Raw genomic sequence first — 22,711 nt, forward strand, 5'->3', positions numbered from 1 at the left:
CCATTCACCCTTCTGGTGTCCAGATGAGTGACTGATAATCACAAAACAACGCAGACCTTAAATACACCCAGAATTAACTAGATGACAATTGTAGTTATAGCCTCTTCTAATCTTTGTGGTCACATAGCTACAAATGTTTATGATCCAGGCAGAGAAGATGACCTATATTCTTTACCAAACAAAAACTTTTGCATTGTGTTGGCAAATGAAAGCTAAAAACTGCATGACAACAAAGCAGATTATCATATACCGAATTTGGTGCTTGTTAATCTTGTACCTTGGTCTGCCATTTTTGCAATTTTTTACACAGCTATGATTTGGTTCTGAGGGATAACAGGTGCTGATCTTTGACTCCTGAATTATTAAGTTCTACAGTAGGCAGTGCTAACTGCTGAATAAAAAGCTTGCTGATCTTGCATATTCCTTTCTGCCCGATTAATCCTCTGAAGTCAACTAGTGAACAGCTGCCAACAGATTTCATATGCAACCTGTCTAGCCCCAATAAATAGACCTTTATTTGACCTGGACTCCGATGTCCTCTTATCTCAATGTATTCAGGCTATACAATAAGGTGTCAAAAGCCATATTTTCTCCATAATCACATGATCTCAGAGGAGAAGAGAAGCATTTACTTTGGTAGCTCCTTTGAGGTGGTGACTTGCAGGCTGAGACAGATCAACACAACACAGTCACATTTTTCTGAAGCACAAAAGCTTTGTAGCACCAAAGCTGACAGCTGGTTGGCATGGCGATGACAGCTTAAGTGGGGTCCATTAGGTTTGGATGAGGGGTAGCTCTAGTAGTTAATAAGAGGACTCACACAAACCTGTCCTTTTGCAGACTTCTGAGCTCTCCTCTGACGTGCAGAGCTCGCTTTCAACACAGCACTTTCAAGTGAACAGGATAGCCACACAGGGGGTTGCAGGATGCAAGGAGGTTCAATGATCTCAGTCTACAATCTCACAAAATGTCAAACCCTTTTGGGAGGCCTTGTGAGTGCTTGGGTAATACCTCCACTAACCACTCCTGCTACTCCACACCAGTTCTCACCAAATGGAGGCATGGTATCAGTGGGTGAAAAGACTTGTCCAAGAGCCAAACAAATCATTTCCACTGCATGTACTACACATTTAAATGTTCTCTTTGACTCTTGGTTGTGTCATAGATTTGGTGGTGCTTGGATAAACTAAGCACAAACTCTGTGATCTCTTTGGAGTGGCAGCACTTGCAGGGTTAATAGTTATTCACAGCCTGCAAAATGAGGTAGTATTTAAAAGTAACTTGCCAATATTAAAAACTTTTTTTCCTCTGTGAAATATTTACTAAAAGAGTGCAGTGAGATTAATTTAATATTAAACCCCCGATCTTAGCATTGCTGGCACTTGTACAGCAAAGATGACAAGTTTTAGTAAGAATTTGCAATCTTGCAAACCTAAAATAACAGATTTCTTCACTTAGGACAAGACCAGCTTGCTGCAACCAAAAGGAATATGAGAGGAAATATTAAAGTTAATCAGTAGGAGCAGCCCCTTTCAAACTGTACTTCATTTACTATCATTACTGACACATTAATGACGGCTTCTTAAAGACATGTTTATCTGTCGAACTGTAGTGATGAGCATTTCATTTAAGAGAACAACTGTCCAATCCACTACTGAGGGCAAAGATATAAGATGTGGTTCTGTCTTGACTTCCACAAACAGGGGGCCCTCATCCCCCCACTGCCACCATCTGAACTTTCCCATTAATCCCCAACTAACATCGATGGATTATTTGCACCACACACACACATGCACACACACACACACACACACACACACACACACACACACACACACACACACACACACACACACACACACACTAATCATGCTCTTGGGCTTGTAGTGTTGAAAGGAGGAGCTTGACAAAGATGTGTTGTCTCTGCATGGTGATGGAAGTGACTGTAAATACCAGAGTGCCACCGAGGATATGGCGTAACTAACAACAGCCGCAGGATTAAGGCGTAACCCCCACAACACCCTCAGATCCCTCTCATCAATCACTTATCAAGGCTTTTGGATAACTATTTATAGCCACGCCTGCATTTCATGGAACTGTTGAGGAGTAAGGGCAATGACTGTGGAAAGAACATTGTATATACTCTGGATACACAAACAAACATCAGGCAGCATCATATAAAATAGGTTAAAATTTGTTCATTTTGTCTCATAAATTGAAGCATTTTTTCACTCTTAATATAATATTTAACTGCTCAACAGTACAGAGTGGCCTTTGCATACTATCTTCGAGATTACAGCTCTGGGGCTTCATGTATAAAACTGTGCATAGCTAAGCAAACTACAGGTGGCATCTGTGGGGCAAAAAGGAAATGTGGCACACTCGAACTTTCTGCTAAATGACAGTAATGATGCTAATAGTCTTTTGTTATCATGTATAAAATAAATATGTACAGATACATCTGAGATTGGTAGCAGTTTATTTAGTGTTAAATAATATTTCATCATAGTTCCTGGGTGTTCCAATTGGTTCGGCGGTGCTGCAGCTGTGGTCAGAGAGACTTGCAGCACCGCAGCAGCCGTGTCCTCAGAGGAAGTCCTGCAGGTGCAGAGGGACACGATCGCCACTATTAACAATGTGGCCAAGGAGTTGCGGGAAATGGAGTCTGTCTTGCCAGAAATTGGGAAAACAATTACAAAAGGATTGTGTAAGAATAAATAAATAAAAGGAAATCCACCTCTTGTGTGTTTCATAAGTGTTGCATCACTCCTAGATGCTCCAGTCTGTCCCACTCTGCTGGGTCTCAGAATAAATGACCGAAGCTTACTTTTCACATTTTCTTTTGCTAACTGGTAACCATTGCCTTGATTTTATTCTGTGCTGTTTGTGTTGTAGTTTCCCATTTTCCCATAAATTGTACACACACCATGGTCAGAGTTTGCGTGGTGGTAGGAACATTCTCCCACCAAGTTTGGATTTTAGAAATCCTAAAAGTTGACTGTATTTGGCATATGCCGGTTTTCTGTACCTATACCAGCTTTATGCATGAGGTCCCTGGACTGGAAACAGGCCATAGAACTATTAGATTTTCAGAATTAAGCTGAGATGTTGTAATATGTACAAAATGTGCAAAAACAGGCTATCTAACCAAGTCTTACAATCTTATATCAATACAAAGAGTATTTTTGATCTTGTTTGTGAGTGATATGTTTGACAAGAGTAGGATATAGAAGATAATTAACCATGCTATGAGAGTATATGTCTTTTTTTTTTTTACTTAATTTACATGCATGTTAGGTTAAATCATATCACTTAGACACTGTTTGAGATCACACTGTCTTTCAGGCCCAGTTTTATCTGTCAAAACTAGTTTCAAGACCTCTCAGTAGGATTCACACAGCAAAAACTGGCTATAAAAATTGAATACAGATTTAATCAAATTTAATTACCTTACTGCACATTAATGTGAGTAGTCTAAACCTTCCAAAGTTCAGTGTTTTTCTCCCTTATATTAGGATAACATATTTTATAGTGTAGCCCTGTTTTGCTGAATGAAAACTTAGTCTGCCTTAAAAATGTATATGTTGCCATCCACAGAAAAGAAAAATATGTTTAAAAAGATTGTTCTCAAATTAAAAATAATATAATATAATATAATATAATATAATATAATATAATATAATATAATATAATATAATATAATAATTTAAATATAATTTCTTAGGTGCTTTTAATACGATTCAGCCTGCTCTGCTGTGTGAGAAGCTGCAGAAATTCCAGGTGGATCCCTCCACAACCACCTGGATTTACGACTACCTCACAAACAGACCACAGTTTGTGAGACTGAAAGGTTGTGTGTCTGAGATGGTGGTCAGCTGCACTGGAACACCACAAGGGACTGTACTTTCACCATTTCTATTCACGCTGTACACCTCAGACTTCCAGTACAACTCTGAGTTCTGTCATCTGCAGAAATACTCTGATGACTCAGCAGTTGTTGGGTGTATCAGTGATGGACAAGAAGCAGAGTACAGAGAACTGGTCGGTCAGTTTGTGAAATGGTGCGGTGACAATCATCTCATCTTGAATACCAAGAAAACAAAGGAGATGATTGTTGACTTCAGGAGGAACAAGAACACACATAGAAGTGTTTCCATCATGGGAGAGGAGGTGGAGGTGGTGGAGGAATACAAGTACCTTGGAGTTCAGCTGGACAACAGACTTGAGTGGAAAAGCAACACTGAGTACATTTACAAGAAAGGTCAGAGCAGACTCTACTTCTTAAGGAAGCTGAGATCTTTTAACGTCTGCACCAAAATGTTGCAAATGTTCTACAGGTCTGTTGTTGAAAGTGCAATCAGCTTTGCAGCAATCTGCTGGGGCAGCGGCATCAGAACCAGAGACTTGAAAAGAATTAACAAACTGATCAAGAAAGCCGGTTCTGTGCTTGGAGTAACTCTGGAGCCGCTGGAGTTGATCATCAAAAAAAGAATTCTGTACAAGCTGACGAAGATAATGGAAGATCCTTCACACCCTCTACACAACGCCGTGACGAAACAACAGAGTGTGTTCAGTGGGAGGCTTGTTCAAGTCCGATGCAAGACAGAGAGATACAGAAGATCCTTCCTTCCAGCAGCTATCAGGCTGAAGAACAAAGCCCTTAATTAATTAATGTGATTGTTTTACTAAAAAAAAAAAAATAAAAATTACTACTACTACTACAATATTGAATTTCCCTTTGGGATTAATAAAGTATTTTTCATTCATTCATTCATTCATGTTGTCTTGGTAGGACTAAGTATTTCTTTCCAAAAAGAACTGTACCCTATTTACCCATTTATTCACATCTTTTATTTCCCTTATGGCAACATCAGACACCAGAAACAAAACATTTGGCAAAATACAATGATTTCACAAAAAAACAAACAAATAAAAAAACAAAAACAAACATTGATTATTTTTGGTAAACTGGTAGACTAGAACCAGTACTGGTAATTCCCTGCTCCCCAACTCCAACCCACCACACACCTTCATATAAGTCAGAAAACAGCATTTTTAATTTATTTTAGGATACTAGAACACAAAATTAGCATCTGGTTAAACAGCACAAATGTCACCTTCTGGTGCTGAGACACATTCACAGACTCAAAGCAGGGGGGAAAGGAGCCACACTGCATGATTGTTTTTATAATAAGAAAGAAAGTGAAGGAAAAAGAAGGAAAGAGACAACACACTCTAAATGCACAGCACAAGAAATCTTTGGTCTCATTCATGAGTTAGGACTGTACAATGAAACCATGATTGGGAATTTCATAGTTAACCTGTGGAACAAATGAATGTTTTTCATGATAGTTTCTGAACCAACATTATCTCCATCTAAGACAGCCAAATGCACAGTGAGTCACACAAATCCTCATCAAAAGAACTGTTTCTCTGTTTTACATTTTGGCACATGTTTTTTGGTAAGGTTATGCCTACAGGATTACCACCTGATAGAAAAATTTACTGAGCCTGCCTCTACACTGAAAGCATTGCCTACAACAGTATTTCTCAAACTTTGTGAGCCAAAACCCCCACAATAACATATGGCGGTATTTCCTTGGGACCCCCAGTTTGAAAAGCGCTGGCCTATAACTGTTTATCCACTTCAAGTGTTTCTTGGTTTTTGGTTTGAGTCAAAAAGTCTTAAAGCAGCATTCATTACTAAGAGATATAAAGTGGAATTAACCTGCTGACATTTGCCCTTTGTAAAGTAAATTTGAACGTTAAAAAATATATACAACACATTGTATGTTTCCTTCATTAATGCAGTGTTGAAAGGCCTCATGACTGTCGAACATGCAGGAATGACTTCCGCTTGAAGACGGGCTTTGACCCAGTCGATTGTAGCTGTAAAAGCTTGATTAACAGGTTTTTGTCATCAGGACCAGATTCTATGATGGTTCATCCCATGTTACTGGTTGGTGACTTTGAGAACGAGGAAATATTTAAATATGTTTGTTACTTCCACAACGAAGCTGCCAACACAGTTGCATATAGTTGTAACACAGTTTCACTCAACTTTTTTTACAAAAAAAAAAAAATATACATATATATATATGATAATAATAGTCATGTAATGCTGTTTGCATTTAAAACAACTGTCAAATTGATAGGTTATCTACTGAAATTGATACGATATCTAAAAAATTTAGACTGATACTGTCTTAAATCTTCTGAGCATTTAATACGGCAGCCATCTGTCCTTTATCATTAGCAGGCTTGGTTCAATTAGGGGCAAAAATACAAACTTCAGAAAAAATGTCACCTACTATGCTGAGAAATATTTTTATATGAAACTATTTGACTACCCTTTTTTTCTAGGCTTCACTGAGATATTATATTCATATTTTTACTGAATTTCCTTCCACAGCTACCACTGTGTTGTGTGTTCACAAGAAGGTGATGAGCACTGCAAAGTCCCTTAAATGCACCATTAGCCCCAGTACCACTCGTCAACATTATTAAATGCTTGGTACTCTTTGTGCCTTTTGAGGTAATCACATGCCAAGCATGTGTGCTCTGCCCAAGCATATACCTTCCTTACTGTAAAGTGTTGCCGCCACTTGAAGTAATTAAGGTACATTTCATCATTTTTGTCAAGAAGCATCAAGTACTCTGCCAGTTCCTTGGGTGAGTTGAAATCATCTACATGGATGAAGGCATCTTGTTTAATAAAGTTCTCGTAGTTCTTTCTGGATGTACCCAGAACTACTGGCACTGTGCCCACAGAGAGAGGGTTGTACAGTTTTTCAGTAATGTAGTCTTTGTGAACTGAGTTCTCAAAAGCCAAGTAGAACTTACAGCTGGCCATGGTGGGGCTGAAATCTTGGTCAGAGATGGGCTTCCCAAAGGCATTTCCATATACATGAACCTCAACATGATTTTTTAAATCATCGTAATATTTCGTACGCAAATGGTTCTGGTTCCAGTTGCTCACAATCCAGCATACCAGCTTATCTTTTTTAGGTGGTACAAACGCCTCCTGAGTCTCTGAAGGTATAATAGACCCTGAGGGCACTTGAATGTCAGCATCCCGACGATAATTAAGTGTAAGATTGAACAAGTTTGCCATGCCAGGCAGCTTAGATGAATGAGACGGTGACTCCAAGTTCATCCATATCCACTTTTGAAATGATGGCCGCTGGAGCTTCGGCAGATTGGATAGATCACCAGAGATGTCTCGGTGATGGATGACAACACCATCTGACTTGTTGTAGAGGTTTCTGTCTGCTGTGATGAAACAGCCCTCAATGTTGAAAAGAGAGCTACAGACATTCAGATCATAGGTTTGTCCAAAGGGCCAAAGCCAGAGCAGCACAACGGTCATGATTTCACTGCTCCCAGTAACAAGGTGTGTCTTGACCTGCTCCGTGTAAGCTGTTGGTTCTATTGGTCTATAAAGCCAGTTGGTGGATGGCTTGAAATACATAAAAAATAAAGTCACAAAGCATCCCAGAATGAAGGTAGCAAGCAGAAGGGGTCGTAGGATTTTGTGAAAAGCTGTGGTTGACATATTCTGTTCTGAAAATGATAGAGAAAAGCAAGAATAAAGTCATGATATAATGCACCCAATAGTTTCTATCAATACCAACAGTGACAGCTCTTCAATCACATTGCTAGACAAACCTTTTGACTATGTTGAAAATCCACAAAATAGCTGAGATTGAGGTAACTGGAGGAAACAGAGGGCTGTACCGATCTTCTTTGTGAGTTACTGTTGATAAAAAAAAGAAAAAGAAAAACTGCAGGTCACAGATGTGAGATGCTTCTCTTTGCTGCCCAGAATAGCAAGGGTCCTTAGTTATCCAATGATGTGCATTTCTTCATGAATCAGCAGGTCTTCCAAATGTCTCCTTTAAGAGAGTAAGGATAAGATAACGGGAAAAAATTAGGAACCAAAGAGTTGGAAACAGGGGACACACCATCACAATGAAAATAACATGTCAACATGCAGAGCCAGGTTAACTAGTAAAAAATAAAGTAGAAACAGTAAAGTTCTTTAAGAAATAATAAGCTAATCCTGGATATTAAAAGATTTTTGAAGCATGGGTTGAAGCTTCCATCTGATATTATTTTTTAGCATAATATGCGTTGGTCGGAAATACTGCCTTCTAAAGACTACGGAAAGCACAAAAGCCCCCAGCCTCTCTGATCCTTCTCACCTACTTGATGCATAAGTTGACTATCAAAGCACAATGAGCTGCCAAATCTAGATTTAAATCTTGGGACATAACTTTGTTTGGTTTCATACATCACTGAGCCAAATTTGAATGAAAACAACAAAGTCAAAACTTCTTTACATCATATTTTGAATTCTATAGGCCTTCATCTCTTCCATCTCTATAATATTTGACTCTAATAAACAGATATGCACCCACAGACCTCCTGAGCCAGTGTTGCTGGTTAAAGAGGTCTGAAGCTGGTGATCCCTGTCAAAGTGATCACCAGCTTCGGACTTTGGACTGGTGAGAGTGCAAAGACATGACTTTGATGCAAGACATCAATGTAACTCATTGTTTTATGTTCATCTCTAGTTGGTAACTACTTAAAGTAGTACTTTATTGTAGCAGTTTGGTAATAATACTTTAATAAAAAATAGTTAGTTCCTCCTATTTACAGTCTTTTAAAGTCTTTTAAAAGTATTTTATTTATTTATTTTTTTAGCACTAGTGTCCTTCTTTAATTAGTAGCTAGACAGGAAAGATGGCAGAAGAGAGGGAGAAGTGACATGCTTCAAAGAGCCCCAAACCTTGGCCAGCCATGACGAGGACCTATAGGCGAATCTTTGTTTACATCTTTTTGCGCATGCGCGTGTGGTTGGGTGGCAAGAAGACCTGTTGAGATGGCGGAACCTGCTAGCATAAACAAGAAAGTAAACGGGCGAAATCCAAATTATATAAGTACGCTAAGCTCCGAAGACCAGAGGAGGTTTAGAGAGAAACTAAAAATTTGTGTTGCAGACAAAATCGAACAAATACAAAGCCCATATGAAGTCTGGGATGACGAAAAATACTGGTCTGACTCACCTGCATCTTGGCCACAGATGTGCTGGGGAGATATTTATTCTTATTTAGTTGAAAGCCCTGGACCCTTCACCCACGAGAAGTTAAAAGCTTTTAAAAGCCTCGAAGCTTATAACTATTTTGTTTCAAGAAAGGTTGGGCCAATCTTTTCGGTGAAACAAAAATCAGTGGTCGTGCTCAAAGCGGAGGTCAGACCCGGCCAAGTAGAGTCACAGCGTGATTCGCATCTTCCGTGGGTGATCGCCCAAGAAAACGGTGAAATAATCACATGTCACTGCGACTGCAAAGCCGGGTAAGGCTTTATCAGTGCCTTTGAATTTTTCATTTTAAATCTAATGACTGTTTTTCAATTTTATTGGTCCTGTTAACTATAATTTAAATGGCGTTTGGTCTATCGTGAAAAACGATCATAACATCTTACAAAATTTTTCTTTCAAATCCAGTCTAGGAGAAACATGCAGTCATGTAGCAGCTTTAATGTTTAAAGTAGAAACAGCGGTCAGGATAGGACTTACCGTGATGCAATGCGGCAAAAGGTAAACACTGACGTCACGAAAGATTCGCCTATACCGTGATGCAATGCGGCAAAAGGTAAACACTGACGTCACGAAAGATTCGCCTATAGCCTCATGAGGTGGCTACTCTACAAAGAGAGCTAAAAACCACCCCAAAGTGGATTCAAGTCTTACAAACAGGATCAACTTTGTGTCTCTTGACAGTTTTATGGCTCCTAAATGGTTTATCAAGTTGCCTGTATGATTTAACTTTTCCATGCTACCATCACTATAGCTAGAAATACTAATGCAATACACTTTACACTCTACCAGGATTGCTTATTTGGACGATTTCAGAAGGGCTTATAAATTAAATAAAAAAACTGTTTGTTTGGCTCCATTTAGATTAAACTTTGAAAGCAGACAGAAAACTCGCCTTAATGAGAAACACAGCAGGTTTGTTTCAGCTGAATAAGTTAAATAATTCTGTGCCATCTTTGAGGTTTTAATCCAATGGAGTGAGAGGTCAACCTGCTTTTAGCTGTAATACAAGTTCCTCAGATATTACAGGTTAAGTTAATAATTTTAACTTCCTGGGTTATATTTAAATGGAAAGTAAAGTAAAAGAACTTAATTAAAGAACACATTGACCTGTCTACTCTATTGTGGAAAGTGTACAAATGTTGAAAATTATGCAAAACAATAAAAATAGAAATAAAAGTAAACCCAAACATACAACCAAACAAGATTCCTGCTGTTTTAACAGAACAAGAGGAAGCTGACTGATTGAGCCACCAAACCGTCTTCAATTGAAATCAGGACGCATGCAGTACACTCAGGCGTAGCATTAATCCTGTCATTCCTTGTGCAACCTTCCTACCTCCCACACACACCCAAAGACATAAAAAAAAAAAAAAAAAAAACAGTGATCCACAACCAGGTTAGAGTATGATTAAGGCAGGTTCTGAAGAGTAAGCTTAATGGGAAAGACAAAGTCCAAGCCATCAACACAAGTGCCCTGTCTGTTATCTCTCTCTCTCTCTCACTCTCTCTCTATATATATGTATATACATGTTAAAATAAAAAAGAAAAAAGGATATCAGCTGGTCATTAAAGCATGAGAAGATCAAACAATTTATGGCTGTGTGTTGCAGGTGTTATTTTTATGCAGCATGGCTGTTTTACCTGATTTTTAACCTTATAACGAACTGTAAGACAAAATTGTGTGGATTATCACTATGTTTATTATATTGTGATTTCATTTGTAATTCATCACGATACTTTGGACTAATCATTATGTTTTTAGAATCTGCTTTATACCAATTATTATAATTTAGGTATTAATATTTAGAAATGTACTCAGCAGCATTTTTGCTTGTGTGTGTGCTGATTTATGCTTTGGAACCAAAGGGGAAGCTGTGGATAAGACATGATTGGGCAAGAAAGACCACTACATACTCGGCTCTCCATATCGTATCTTATAAACGAGTGGTGTAAATGTCCATCAGAAAAGGGCAGCCAACAAATTTCTGGGCAGTTTGAATGACCTGAAGCCTCCTTCTGCCTGCCTCAGTGCAGCTGCCGTACCACACTGTGATGCAGTACGTCATTAGGCTCTCAACGGATGAGCGGTAGAAGGTCAGCAGCATATTGGTGCTCAGGTTGTTCTTCCTGAGAGCCCTCAGGAAATCTTTCAATCTCTCTTTACAGTTGTAAAGCTAATTGACACCTGCAGTGTCCAAACACAACCAGCATCCTCTTAAAATGTGGTGAGCTTGTGGAGCGAGTGCATTTGTTTATATAAAACCACCAGATGAATCTAAAGGTTAGACAGAGGTGTCATTAAGCAGGGTACCAGAGCATAACCTTGAGTTCTTAATGAAAGTAATCTTAATAATTAAAGCCAGTGTTGTGGTAAATTTGAATTATTAAAGACCACATTCAACAGGTGGCTCTGGGAGCCAAAGATTACTTGGAAATCTACAGAATTATATTACTTGCAGTTGAGGGAATGGATCAGATCAAATCCTATCCTGATTGTGACTTGTTCTGGAATGAACGACAAATAGTTTAATTTATTCCTGAGGAAAATTATGTTAGACCACATTCTTCAATATTTTGCTATTCATAATAAAATAACAAAATGCTTTGTAAATTACCAAAAGTTCAACCTGACAAAAGCATTGTTGTAATTTCATTATTGTATGTTATTGAACTGAACCCCAGAAGACAAAACAAAGCTGCCTTTCTTTTTTTTTTTAAACTTGTCCTGTCCAGCATCACAACAAGCAAAATGATAATCTGGTTGCTGTATCGTGCTGAACAAATTTGCTTTGCCAAGTGGAGGCCTATGGGTAAGGCTCCTCTTGATAATCTGATTTATTTATTTATTTATTTATTTACTTTGAATCACAGAATCTATGTAATCTTGCTGGGCCTGACCGGAGGGGCCAGAAAAAGATGGAAAATAGCAAAAAGAGCAAAAGGGAAAGAAGACAAAAAGATCACAGACAGAAGGAAACGACCCTTCAATCCACACCATCACCAGACAACAAACTGTTACACCTGTACATGAACACACCAGAAAATTTCCTACAACTTTTACAAAAACAGAAACACACACACACAAAAAAAAACAGAGCTGCTAGTCATTAAGAGTTTTTAAATAGTAACCAAATCAAAAAGACACATCATGAAAGTAGCCTAACAGCAACCAGATACTAACTCACAGGAAAATAAAAAAAAGAATTGTCTCTTAGTATAAAAACCCACTGGACAAGTCAGTGATTGTGTCAGCATGCAGAGCATGAGGAATAAGGAGTGATCAGTGATGAAGAGTGGTGAGTGAGATTGTGCACATGCGACCACGCCTCTACGGAGGTCAGAGGCAGACCAGGGCAGCCCAGAGACCCGGGCCCTCAGCAGCAGCCCTGGAGCACTAACCCAAGCTACCACATCACGAAGACGACTCCAGCCCCACCCAAAGGGTGGCAGAGGAGGGCCCCAGCAAGAGCCCCCCACGGTCTTGGGGCACAGGTCCCAGTGGGCCAAGATCGGCAGCCGCTGACCCCGCCAGGGACCAGCCACCCAGGGTAGCCCAAGCGAAGGGCCGAGGGCCCCAGGAACCCAGAAGCGGCCGCCCCACCCACCAAAGCAGAGGGCCCGCAACATGCCTAGGAGGACCAGGCCCCCCCCCAGACAGCCACCCGACATAGGCCAGCACACACCCCGATGTTCTAGCCGCACACCCCAGGAACCAGGGCGCCATCGACCCCCTCCCCTCACCCCCTACCTACTCCAGTCTGCACCCCATATAACCCCACACTCACACCCTCCCCTGTGCCGTACCCACAAGCACTCACCATCACACAGTCACGTCACACATAACCCACCCACCATGCCCCGTGGGGGACACCCCAGGCTGACCAGAGGACAGCACCCACAGAGCCAGCAGCCCATCAGCGCAGCCACCCCGGGACCCGGCCCTGGGGCAACCATCTCCCCTTGCTCGCCACCGGCCACACCCATGGGGAACAGGGGTGTGAGAGGTCCCCAATACCCTCTCCCTCCCCGCTCCTGACTGTTTATGTAGTGTGTGTTGTGTCCCCCAGGGCAAGACAGGCCAGGAGAGGCCGCCCCCTACGACCGGACCATTTAGGGACCGCATCAGAAGGTACCCACCCCCCCACATGCCTAACGGAGAGTGAGAGGATGGGGACAGCGGCAGACCCATGGCACACCACCCCCCAGCCCCGCCCAGGCCCCCCCCACAAGTGCACTTAACCCCGCCCCAACCACACACAGAAACACATGCACACACCTATTTCCTTGCACACCCCCGCTCATCCTAACATATACATGCCTCCTCAGCCCCACCCACACAATATAAACACTCACACAGCATACAACCCTCCCACTCTCTCTCCCCAGACACACTCCCACTCATCCTAGCACATGCATACGCACGTACACAAACATACCCACACACCCACACAAACATCATCCAACGCATAGACACACACACAACATACAAGCATCACTGTCTCACACCCCAGCACCTCCCCCTATAGTCCCTAGAACCCACTCAGCCCTCCTTCAAACCCCTACACCCCTCCTGCCACCGGGCCGTACCCTGGGTCCCAGGGGGGCAACCAGATACCAGGGCATGCACCAACCCACACCAGCACATCCAGGCAGGCCCAGACCCCCAGCACATACGGACCCCACCTCCCTGGAGGGAGGAGGACTACCCCTAGGCACCAGAGCCCAGAACCAACCACCCAGCCCGCCCCGGAATAGCCCGACCAACGCCCACCGACCCAGGCGTCACCAGTGGCCTCACCTCCCTGCCACGAGGCGACACCAACCGCTGGCCCCCACAGCCCCTGACAGAGCCAGACCCAGAGCCACCTCACAGAGCAGCCCGGCCCCGCACTACGGGAAACCACAAAGAACCCGCAACCACCAGTCACTCCCGGCCATTTTCCAACCCCCAAAGCAACGAGGTCACAGTCCTCCACCTCCACTAAGTGATGGAGCTAAGCACAGGGGACCAGAGGGAATGAGATTCAGCGAAATGATTCTTTGAGGAGGCAAACATTGTCTCACTACTGATGTGGTCAACTAAGAGATTCCTAAACTGCTGAATACACAGATTATTTTTGGTTTTCCAGTTCACAAGGATAGTTTTCTTTGCGATGCAAAATGCTGTGCGTATCATGTGTGCAGAGTTAATTGCCATATTAATGTCACCCAAGTCACCTGGTAGACACAGTGCGGGGTTTGCAGGAATATTACATTTAAACCATGTGACATGTCCACACATACCTGAAGCCAGAACCTGCGGACAGGTGTGCAGGACCACAAGGCATGGAGATAGTTGTCAGGTGTGTTTTCATTGCAGTGTGGGCAGATGTTTGATTGTGACAGACCCATCCTGAACATCCTTTGTCCTGTACAATGAGTTCTATGCAGAATTTTGAATTGTATCAATTGCATATTAGAATTCTTAGTAATTTTAAAGGTGTTTAAACATATTTGTGACCATTTATCTTTATTAAAGTTACTGGATAAGTCACCCTCCCATTTTGAAGTTGGAAGACAGATTGAGTCTTCTAGTTTGGATAATAGTCTATATGTTTTTGATAATAGCTTTGGGGCATTGAGATTCATGAATTCTGCCACCCTTAATAGGTAGCTGTAAGTTTAATTGATTAATGGCATATTTTTTACATATAATAGATTTAAGCTGGTGATATTCTAAAAAATTTTTGTTACTGATTCCATATTGTGAAGTGAGAATATTAAATGAGAAGAAGTTTCCATTTTCTGTTATATGTTCTAACTGTTTTATTCCTTAAATTTTTCCATTGGGTAAAATTGATAAGCTTTTTGTTTTGCAGGATGTCAGGGTTGTTCCAGAGGGGTGTAAACTTACATGGAAAAAGTAAGGATTTGGTTATTTTTAGAAATTCCCACCAAGCCACTAAAGAGGAACTGATATTAATGCTTTTAAAACACTTATGTGTTTTAATGGTTGCGCTGATGAATGGCAGGTCAGAGATAACCAGATCCTCACATAATGCTTGCTCTACATCTAACCATGATTCATCCAGACTGCTAGGTTTAAGCCATTTGGAGATATATTGCAGTTTATTAGCTAAGAAAAAGTGATTAAAGTTAGGTAGCTCCAATCCATCTCTATATTTAGTCTGTTGTAAAGTTTTTAGACTGATACGTGATGGCTTGTTTTTCCATAAAAATTTAGATATATGTGAGTCCAGTGACTTAAACCAGCTGGAGGATGGTTTAGTGGGTATCATTAAAAACAGGTAGTTTACTTTAGATAGAACCATCATTTTAACTGTGGCAACCCTCCCTATGAGTGATATGGGTAAGCGCCTCTACCGTGAGAGATCATCCTCTATTGCTTTAAGTAGAGGACATAATTTAGCTTTGTTAGTTCTAATAACCTGGGAGAAATGTTTATGCCTAGATATCTAATGTTTCCAGTCTGTATTGGAGTATTGGGTGTGTTTTGTAGGTCACAGTTAATGGGCCTAACAATAGTCTTAGACCAGTAATAGAGTAGTCAGATATTGATGAGAATGTGTTATTAAGTGTGATTGTCTGGGGGAGAGATGCCGGTGGGTTCTGGCGGAAAAGTAATACATCATCAGCATAAAGACTTATCTTATGTTCTATATTTTTGGCATGGATTCCTTTAATCTCTTTATTTTGTCTTATGGCAGCAGCTAGGGGTTCAATAAAAAAAGCAAAGACTGATGGAGAAAGCGGGCAGCACTGTCTGGTTCCTCTCTGCAACCAGAAGTTTAGAGAAGTTTGATCATTGGTCTTCACACATGCATTTGGGTTGTTATATAATATTTTTATCCAATCTATGAAAGATGACCCAAACCCAAATTTATTTAACGTTGCAAATAAAAATTTCCAGTTTACTCGGTCAAATGCTTTTTCTGCGTCTAAAGATATGACTGTGGATTCCAGATTATATAGAGTAGAATAATCTAAGATGTTAATTAATCTATGCATGTTAGTAGAGGAATGCCTACCTTTAATAAAGCCTGTTTGGTCAGGATGTATTATTAGAGGGGTTATTTTTTCTATCCTTCTGTCCAAAGCTTTGCTAATTATTTTGAGATCTACATTTATTGACATTTATTTATTTATTTATTTATTTATTTATTTATTTATCTAAGAACAAATCCAGGGCCCTCATTTATGAACCATTCATGGAAACTATCTTGAATTCCATCCTACAAATGAAATTTAAACATTTGTAAGTACAAAAAAAGAGGCCATGGAGGCTAACTGTTGAAAAATCCCACATGTTCTAAATCACCTGCTCCGGTTCATTCAAACATCTGTTCCCTCGGTTCTCTCTTTCAAGGTAACGTTTATCTAAATAAATAGATCTGAAGTACATAAGCGCAAGGCCTAGATATTATCAATCTCCTGAAACATCAAAAGACGAGTTAAAAACTAAAGTAGAAAACAAAAGTAAAAAACTACACAAAGTAGAAATCTCAAAAAGAAATTAATTGGGCAAACTTACAGACAACCACATGTGATTCACATGTGCTCTATAAATAAAGCTGGATTGGATGCTTTAAGAGTATATGTCTTTTTTTTAGTTATCTTCAATTGATTAATTTACATGCATGTTAGGTTAAATCATATCACTAAGACACTGTTTAAGATCACACTGTCTTTCTGGCCCAGTTTTATCTGTGGAAACTTGTCAAGTACGATTCACACTGCAAAAATCGGCTATAAAAATACTTAAATTGAAAAGAGTCAGACTATAATCCAGAGAAATAATCTCTTTCTCACTTTTAAGAGAAAAGACCTTAAAACAAGATATTAAACAAGATGATTTTTTCAAATTCAAGTAGTGCTACTGCAGCAATGCACACAATATAGACGGGGGTCGGCAGTGGGTTCAAAGAGTGGTTGGTGTGGCACTGCCATATTTCCATCAGTCCGCTCCCATGACCCACCACCAGTGTGTGAATGTGATGCGAATAAATGATAGACTTAATGTATAAATCTTATCCATTATGTATTTTATTTAATGCAGATCTTATCAAATTTAATTACCTGCATTTTAATGTGTGTAGTCTAAATCTTCCAAAGTTCAGTGTTTTGCTCCCTTATATTACGATAACATATTTTTATAGTGTAGCCCTGTTTTGCTGAATGAAAACTTAAGTCTTCTTTAAAAATGTTTGTTTAGTCATCCACAGAAAAATACCTTTAAAAACATCGTTCTCAAATTAAAAATAAGCTTCCAAACCAAATATAATTTCTTAGGAATGTTGTCTTGGTAGGACTAAGGATTCCATTCATAAAAGAACTGTACCCTATTTACCCATTTATTCACATCTTTTATTTCCCTTATGGCAACATCAGACACCAAAAACAAAACATTTGGCAAAATACAATGATTTCACAAAAAACAAACAAATAAAAAAACAAAAACAAACAGTGATTATTTTGGTAAACTGGTAGACTAGAATCAGTACTGGTAACCCTCTGCTCCCCAACTCCAACCCACCACACACATTCATATAAGTCAGTAAACAGCATTTTTAATTTATTTTAAGGATATTAACAAAATTAGCATCATGTTAAACAGCACAAATGTCACCTTCTGGTGCTGAGACACATTCACAGACTCAAAGCAGGGGGGAAAGGAGCCACACTGCATGATTGTTTTTATAATAAGAAAGAAAGTGAAGGAAAAAGAAGAGAAGAGGAAACACATTCTAAATGCACAGCACAAGAAAGCTTTGGTCTCATTCATGGGTTAGGACTGTCCGTGAAACCATGATTGGGAATTTCATTGTTAATCTGTGGAACAAATGAAAGTCTTTCATGATAGTTTCTGAACCAACATTATCTCCATCTAAGACAGCCAAATGCACAGTGAGTCACACAAATCCTCATCAAAAGAACTGTTTCTCGGTTTTACATTTTGGCACATGTTTTTTGGTAAGGTTATGCCTACAGGATTACCACCTGATAGAAAAATTTACTGAGCCTGCCTCGACTCTGAAAACATTGCCTACGACAGTATTTCTCAAATACTGTGTGTTTACCTTAAGACCCCCAGTTTTAAAACCACTATAACTGTTTATCCACTTCAAGTGTTTCTTGGTTTGTGGTTTGATTCAAATACTCTTAAAGCAGCATTCATCACTAATGGATATAAAGTGAAATTCACCCGCTGACATTTGCCCTTTGTAAAGTAAATTTAGACGTTTAAAAATATATACAACACATTGTACGTTTCCTTCATTAATGCAGTGTTGGAAAGCCTCATGACTGCCAAACATGCAGGAATGACTTCCGCTTGAAGACGGGCTTTGACCCAATCGATTGTAGCTGTAAAAGCTTGATTAACAGGTTTTTGTCATCAGGACCAGATTCTATGATGGTTCATCCCATGTTTCTGGTTGGTCACTTCGAAAATTAAGAAATATTTAAATATGTTTGTTATTTCCACAACAAAGCTGCCAACACAAGTGGCATATATATATATATATATATATATGTGTGTGTGATAATAATGGTCATGTAATGCTGTTTGCATTTAAAATAACTGTCAAATTGATAACTTATCTTCTGAAATTGATCCGATATCTACAAAAATTTTACATTTTGCCATGTGATTGCGGGTGTGTACTATAAACACACAAAAAAAAAATCTACAATGACAGCTTTCAAACACTTACAAATATGATCTTACAAAGAACTTCACTTTCCACCGTCTTGCAAAACAATGAAAATGTTAATTTCATTTCACCAAATTCAGAAAATCATTCTGAATTAAACAGAATATTAGAGTAAACATATTAGACAAAATAAGGTCTTTCAAATTAGACAAAAGAACAATCAAAAATATATAAATCAAATTAATCACTTCTGCGGTGACCTTGTTCTCTTTCTAGCCTGTTAAATTTTAAGTCAAACGCAACCTCACCAGGGATATTGGGACTTCCTGTTGCAGTGCAACCGCTCTGCACTATATTGTATTGACATTCACAAAGGCTTCAAGTACAATGTAATACACGTGATATGAAAAATTCACAAGAAGAATAAATCGTATTCCTTTTCGCAGCATAGATTCTCGTCTGCTGAGACACTGATACTGTCTTGAACCTTCTGAGCACTTAATACAGCAGCCGTCTGTCGTTTATCATAAGCAGGCTTGGTTCAAAGAGCTGCTGATTCATGAAGAAACAAAAAAAAACCTTCAGAAAAAAATGTCACCTACTGTACTAAGAAATATATTTAAATGACACCATTTGACTACCCTTTTTTTCTAGGTTTTACTGAGATATTACATTCATATTTTCACAGATTTTTTTTTCCTGAGCTACCATTTCTTCACTGCGTTGTGTGTTTACAAAGGGTGATGAGGACTGTAAAGTCCCTTAAATGCATCATTAGCCCCAGTACCACTTGTCAAGACTATTAAATGCTTGGTACTTTTTGTGCTTTTTGAGGTAATCACACGCCAAGCATGTGTGCTCTACCCAAAAATGTACCTTCTTTACTGTAAAGTGTTGGCGCCATTTGAAGTAATTAAGGTACATTTCATCATTTTTGTCAAGAAGCATCAAGTACTCTGCCAGTTCCTTGGGTGAGTTGAAATCATCTACATGGATGAAGGCATCTTGTTGAATAAAGTTCTCATAGTTATTTCTGGTTGTACCCAGAACTACTGGCACTGTGCCCACAGAGAGAGGGTTGTACAGTTTTTCAGTAATGTAGTCTTTGTGGACTGAGTTCTCAAAAGCCAAGTAGAACTTACAGCTGGCCATGGTGGGGCTGAAATCTTGGTCAGAGATGGGCTTCCCAAAGGCATGTCCATATACATGAACCTCAACATGATTTTTTAAATCATTGTAATATTTCCCACGCAAATGGTTCTGGTTCCAGTTGCTCACAATCCAGCATACCAGCTTATCTTTTTTAGGTGGTACAAATGCCTCCTGAGTCTCTGAAGGTATAATGGACCCATAGGGCACTTCAATGTCAGCATCCCGACGATAGTTAAGTGTAAGATTGAACAAGTTTGCCATGCCAGGTAGCTTAGATGAATGAGACGGTGACTCCAAGTTCATCCATATCCACTTTTGAAATGATGGCCGCTGGAGCTTCGGCAGATTGGATAGATCACCAGAGATGTCTCGGTGATGGATGACAACACCATCTGACTTGTTGTAGAGGTTTCTGTCTGCTGTGATGAAACAGCCCTCAATGTTGAAAAGAGAGCTACAGACATTCAGATCATAGGCTTGTCCAAAGGGCCAAAGCCAGACCAGCACAACGGTCATGATTTTACTGCTCTCAGTAACAGGGTGTGTCTTGACCTGCTCCGTGTAAGCTGTTGGTTCTATTGGACCAAAAGTAGTCATGTTTTTATCACTCTTGGTGGAAAACAGATTCTTCACCTGGTCTGTGAAAACAGTTGAATCCAATGGACCATAAAACCAGTTGGTGGATGGCTTAAAATACATAAAAAATAAAGTCACAAAGCATACCAAAATGAAAGTAGCAAGCAGAAGGGGTCGTAGGATTTTGTGAAAAGCTGTGGTTGACATATTCTGTTCTGAAAATGATAGAGAAAAGCAAGAATAAAGTCATGATATAATGCACCCAATAGTTTCTATCAATACCAACAGTGACAGCTCTTCAATCACATTGCTAGACAAACCTGGTTTTGACTGTATGTTGAAAATCCACAAAATAGCTGAGATTGAGGTAACTGGAGGAAACAGAGGGCTGTACCGATCTTCTTTGTGAGTTACTGTTGATAAAAAAAAGAAAAAGAAAAACTGCAGGTCACAGATGTGAGATGCTTCTCTGCTCCTGAGTAGAATAGCAAGGGTCCTTAGTTATCCAATGATGTGTATTTCTTCATGAATCAGCAGGTCTTTCAAATGTCTCCTTTAAGAGAGTAAGGATAAGATAATGGGAGAAAATTAGGAACCAAGAGAGGTGGGAATGGGGGGGCACACCATCACAATGAAAATAACATGTCAACATGCAGAGGCAGGTTAACTAGTAAAAATGAAGAAGAAACACAAATGTTCTTTAAGAGATAATAAGCTAATCCTGGATATTAAAAGATTTTTGAAGCATGGGTTGAAGCTTCCATCTGATATTATTTTTAGCATAATATGCGTTGGTAGAAAATGCTGCCTTCTAAGGACCAAGGAAAGTACAAAAGCCCCCAGCCTCTCTGATCTTTCACACCTTCTTGATGTATAAGTTAACTATCCAAGCACACTGAGCTGCCAAATCTAGATTTAAATCTTGGGACATAACTTTGTTTGGTTTCATACATCACTGAGCCAAATCTGAATGAAAACAACAAAGTCAAAACTTCTTTACATCATATATTCCCAAATTTCCCTGAGGTCTCTCCAAAGGGATTAATAAAGTATTTCTATTCTATTCTATTTTGAATTCTATAAGCCTTCATCTCTTCCATCTCTATAATATTTGACTCCAATAAACAGATATACACCCACAGACCTCTTGAGCCAGTGTCCTGTAAGCTTTCACTTGCAGGACCCTACAATAGTTCTACAAATAGTTCTACAACAGCTTATTGTCAAGGTCTGCAGCAGCCTCTTAAAGACCCATTATTTGAGTCAGGTGTGCTGCAGCATGGACACTTTGAAAACCTACAAATCGCTGGTTCAAGAAGTCTGAAGCTGGATATTCCTGTCACAGTTTCTCCACGGTGAGAGTCCAATGACATGGCTTTGATGCAAGACATCAATTTAACTCAGTGTTTTATGTTAATCTCTAGTTGGTAACTACTTAAAGTAGTCCTGTATTGCAGCATTGTAGTAAAAATACCTTAACAAAAATAGTTTTCTCCTATTTACAATGGAAAAAAGTCTCTTAAATTTCTTTTTTAGCATTAGTGTTCTTTTTAAATTAGTAGCTAGACAGGAAAGATGGCAGAAGTGAGGGAGAAGTGACATGCTTCAAAGAGCCCCAAACCTTGGCCAGCCATGACGAGGACCTATAGCCTCTGTACATGAGGTGGCTGCTCTACAAAGAGAGCTAAAAAACCACCACAAAGTGGATTCAAGTCTTACAAACAGGATCAACTTTGTGTCTCTTGACAGTTTTATGGTTCCTAAATGGTTTATTAAGTTACCTGTATGATTTAACTTTTCCATGCTACCATCACTATAGCTAGAAATACTAATGCAATACACTTTACACTCTACCAGGATTGCTTATTTGGACAATTTCACTAGGCCTTATAAATTAAATAAAAAACTGTTTGTTTGGCTCCATTTAGATTAAACTTTGAAAGCAGACAGAAAACTCGCCTTAATGAGAAACACAGCAGGTTTGTTTCAGCTGCATAAGTTTAATAATTCTGTGCCATCTTTGAGGTTTTAATCCAATGGAGTGAGAGGTCAACCTGCTTTTAGCTGTAATACAAGTTCCTCAGATATTACAGGTTCAGTTAATAATTTAACTTCCTGGGTTATATTTAAATGGAAAGAAAAAGAACTTAATAAAGAACACATTGACCTGTCTACTCTATTGTACACTCAGGCGAAACATTAATCCTGTCATTCCTAGTGCAACCCT

At 39.5% G+C, this 22,711-nt stretch overlaps 2 protein-coding genes across 2 annotated transcripts in view; both read right to left on the minus strand.

The window, feature by feature from the left end:
* Nucleotides 1-4,925: 4,925 nt before the first annotated feature.
* Nucleotides 4,926-22,711, minus strand: part of LOC121631406 (4-galactosyl-N-acetylglucosaminide 3-alpha-L-fucosyltransferase 9-like) — a 48,423-nt gene continuing 30,637 nt past the window's right edge. Inside the window, exons 2-3 of the mRNA XM_041972290.1 lie at nucleotides 7,669-7,895; nucleotides 4,926-7,563 (exon numbers count right to left, since the gene is read on the minus strand). Of these exons, the coding sequence (XP_041828224.1) occupies nucleotides 6,476-7,555 (1,080 nt within the window). The 5' untranslated portion in view covers nucleotides 7,556-7,563; nucleotides 7,669-7,895 and the 3' untranslated portion in view covers nucleotides 4,926-6,475. The remainder of the gene's footprint in view (nucleotides 7,564-7,668; nucleotides 7,896-22,711) is intronic.
* Nucleotides 17,351-21,500, minus strand: LOC121631404 (4-galactosyl-N-acetylglucosaminide 3-alpha-L-fucosyltransferase 9-like). Its single transcript, XM_041972287.1, has 2 exons — nucleotides 20,805-21,500; nucleotides 17,351-20,699 (listed from the first exon to the last, which is right to left on the minus strand). Exon 2 carries the CDS (start codon nucleotides 20,689-20,691, stop codon nucleotides 19,531-19,533), a length of 1,161 nt encoding a protein of 386 aa, XP_041828221.1. The 5' UTR covers nucleotides 20,692-20,699; nucleotides 20,805-21,500; the 3' UTR covers nucleotides 17,351-19,530.

This window comes from Melanotaenia boesemani, chromosome 20 (assembly GCF_017639745.1).
Source record: "Melanotaenia boesemani isolate fMelBoe1 chromosome 20, fMelBoe1.pri, whole genome shotgun sequence".
Lineage (NCBI taxonomy): Eukaryota > Metazoa > Chordata > Actinopteri > Atheriniformes > Melanotaeniidae > Melanotaenia > Melanotaenia boesemani.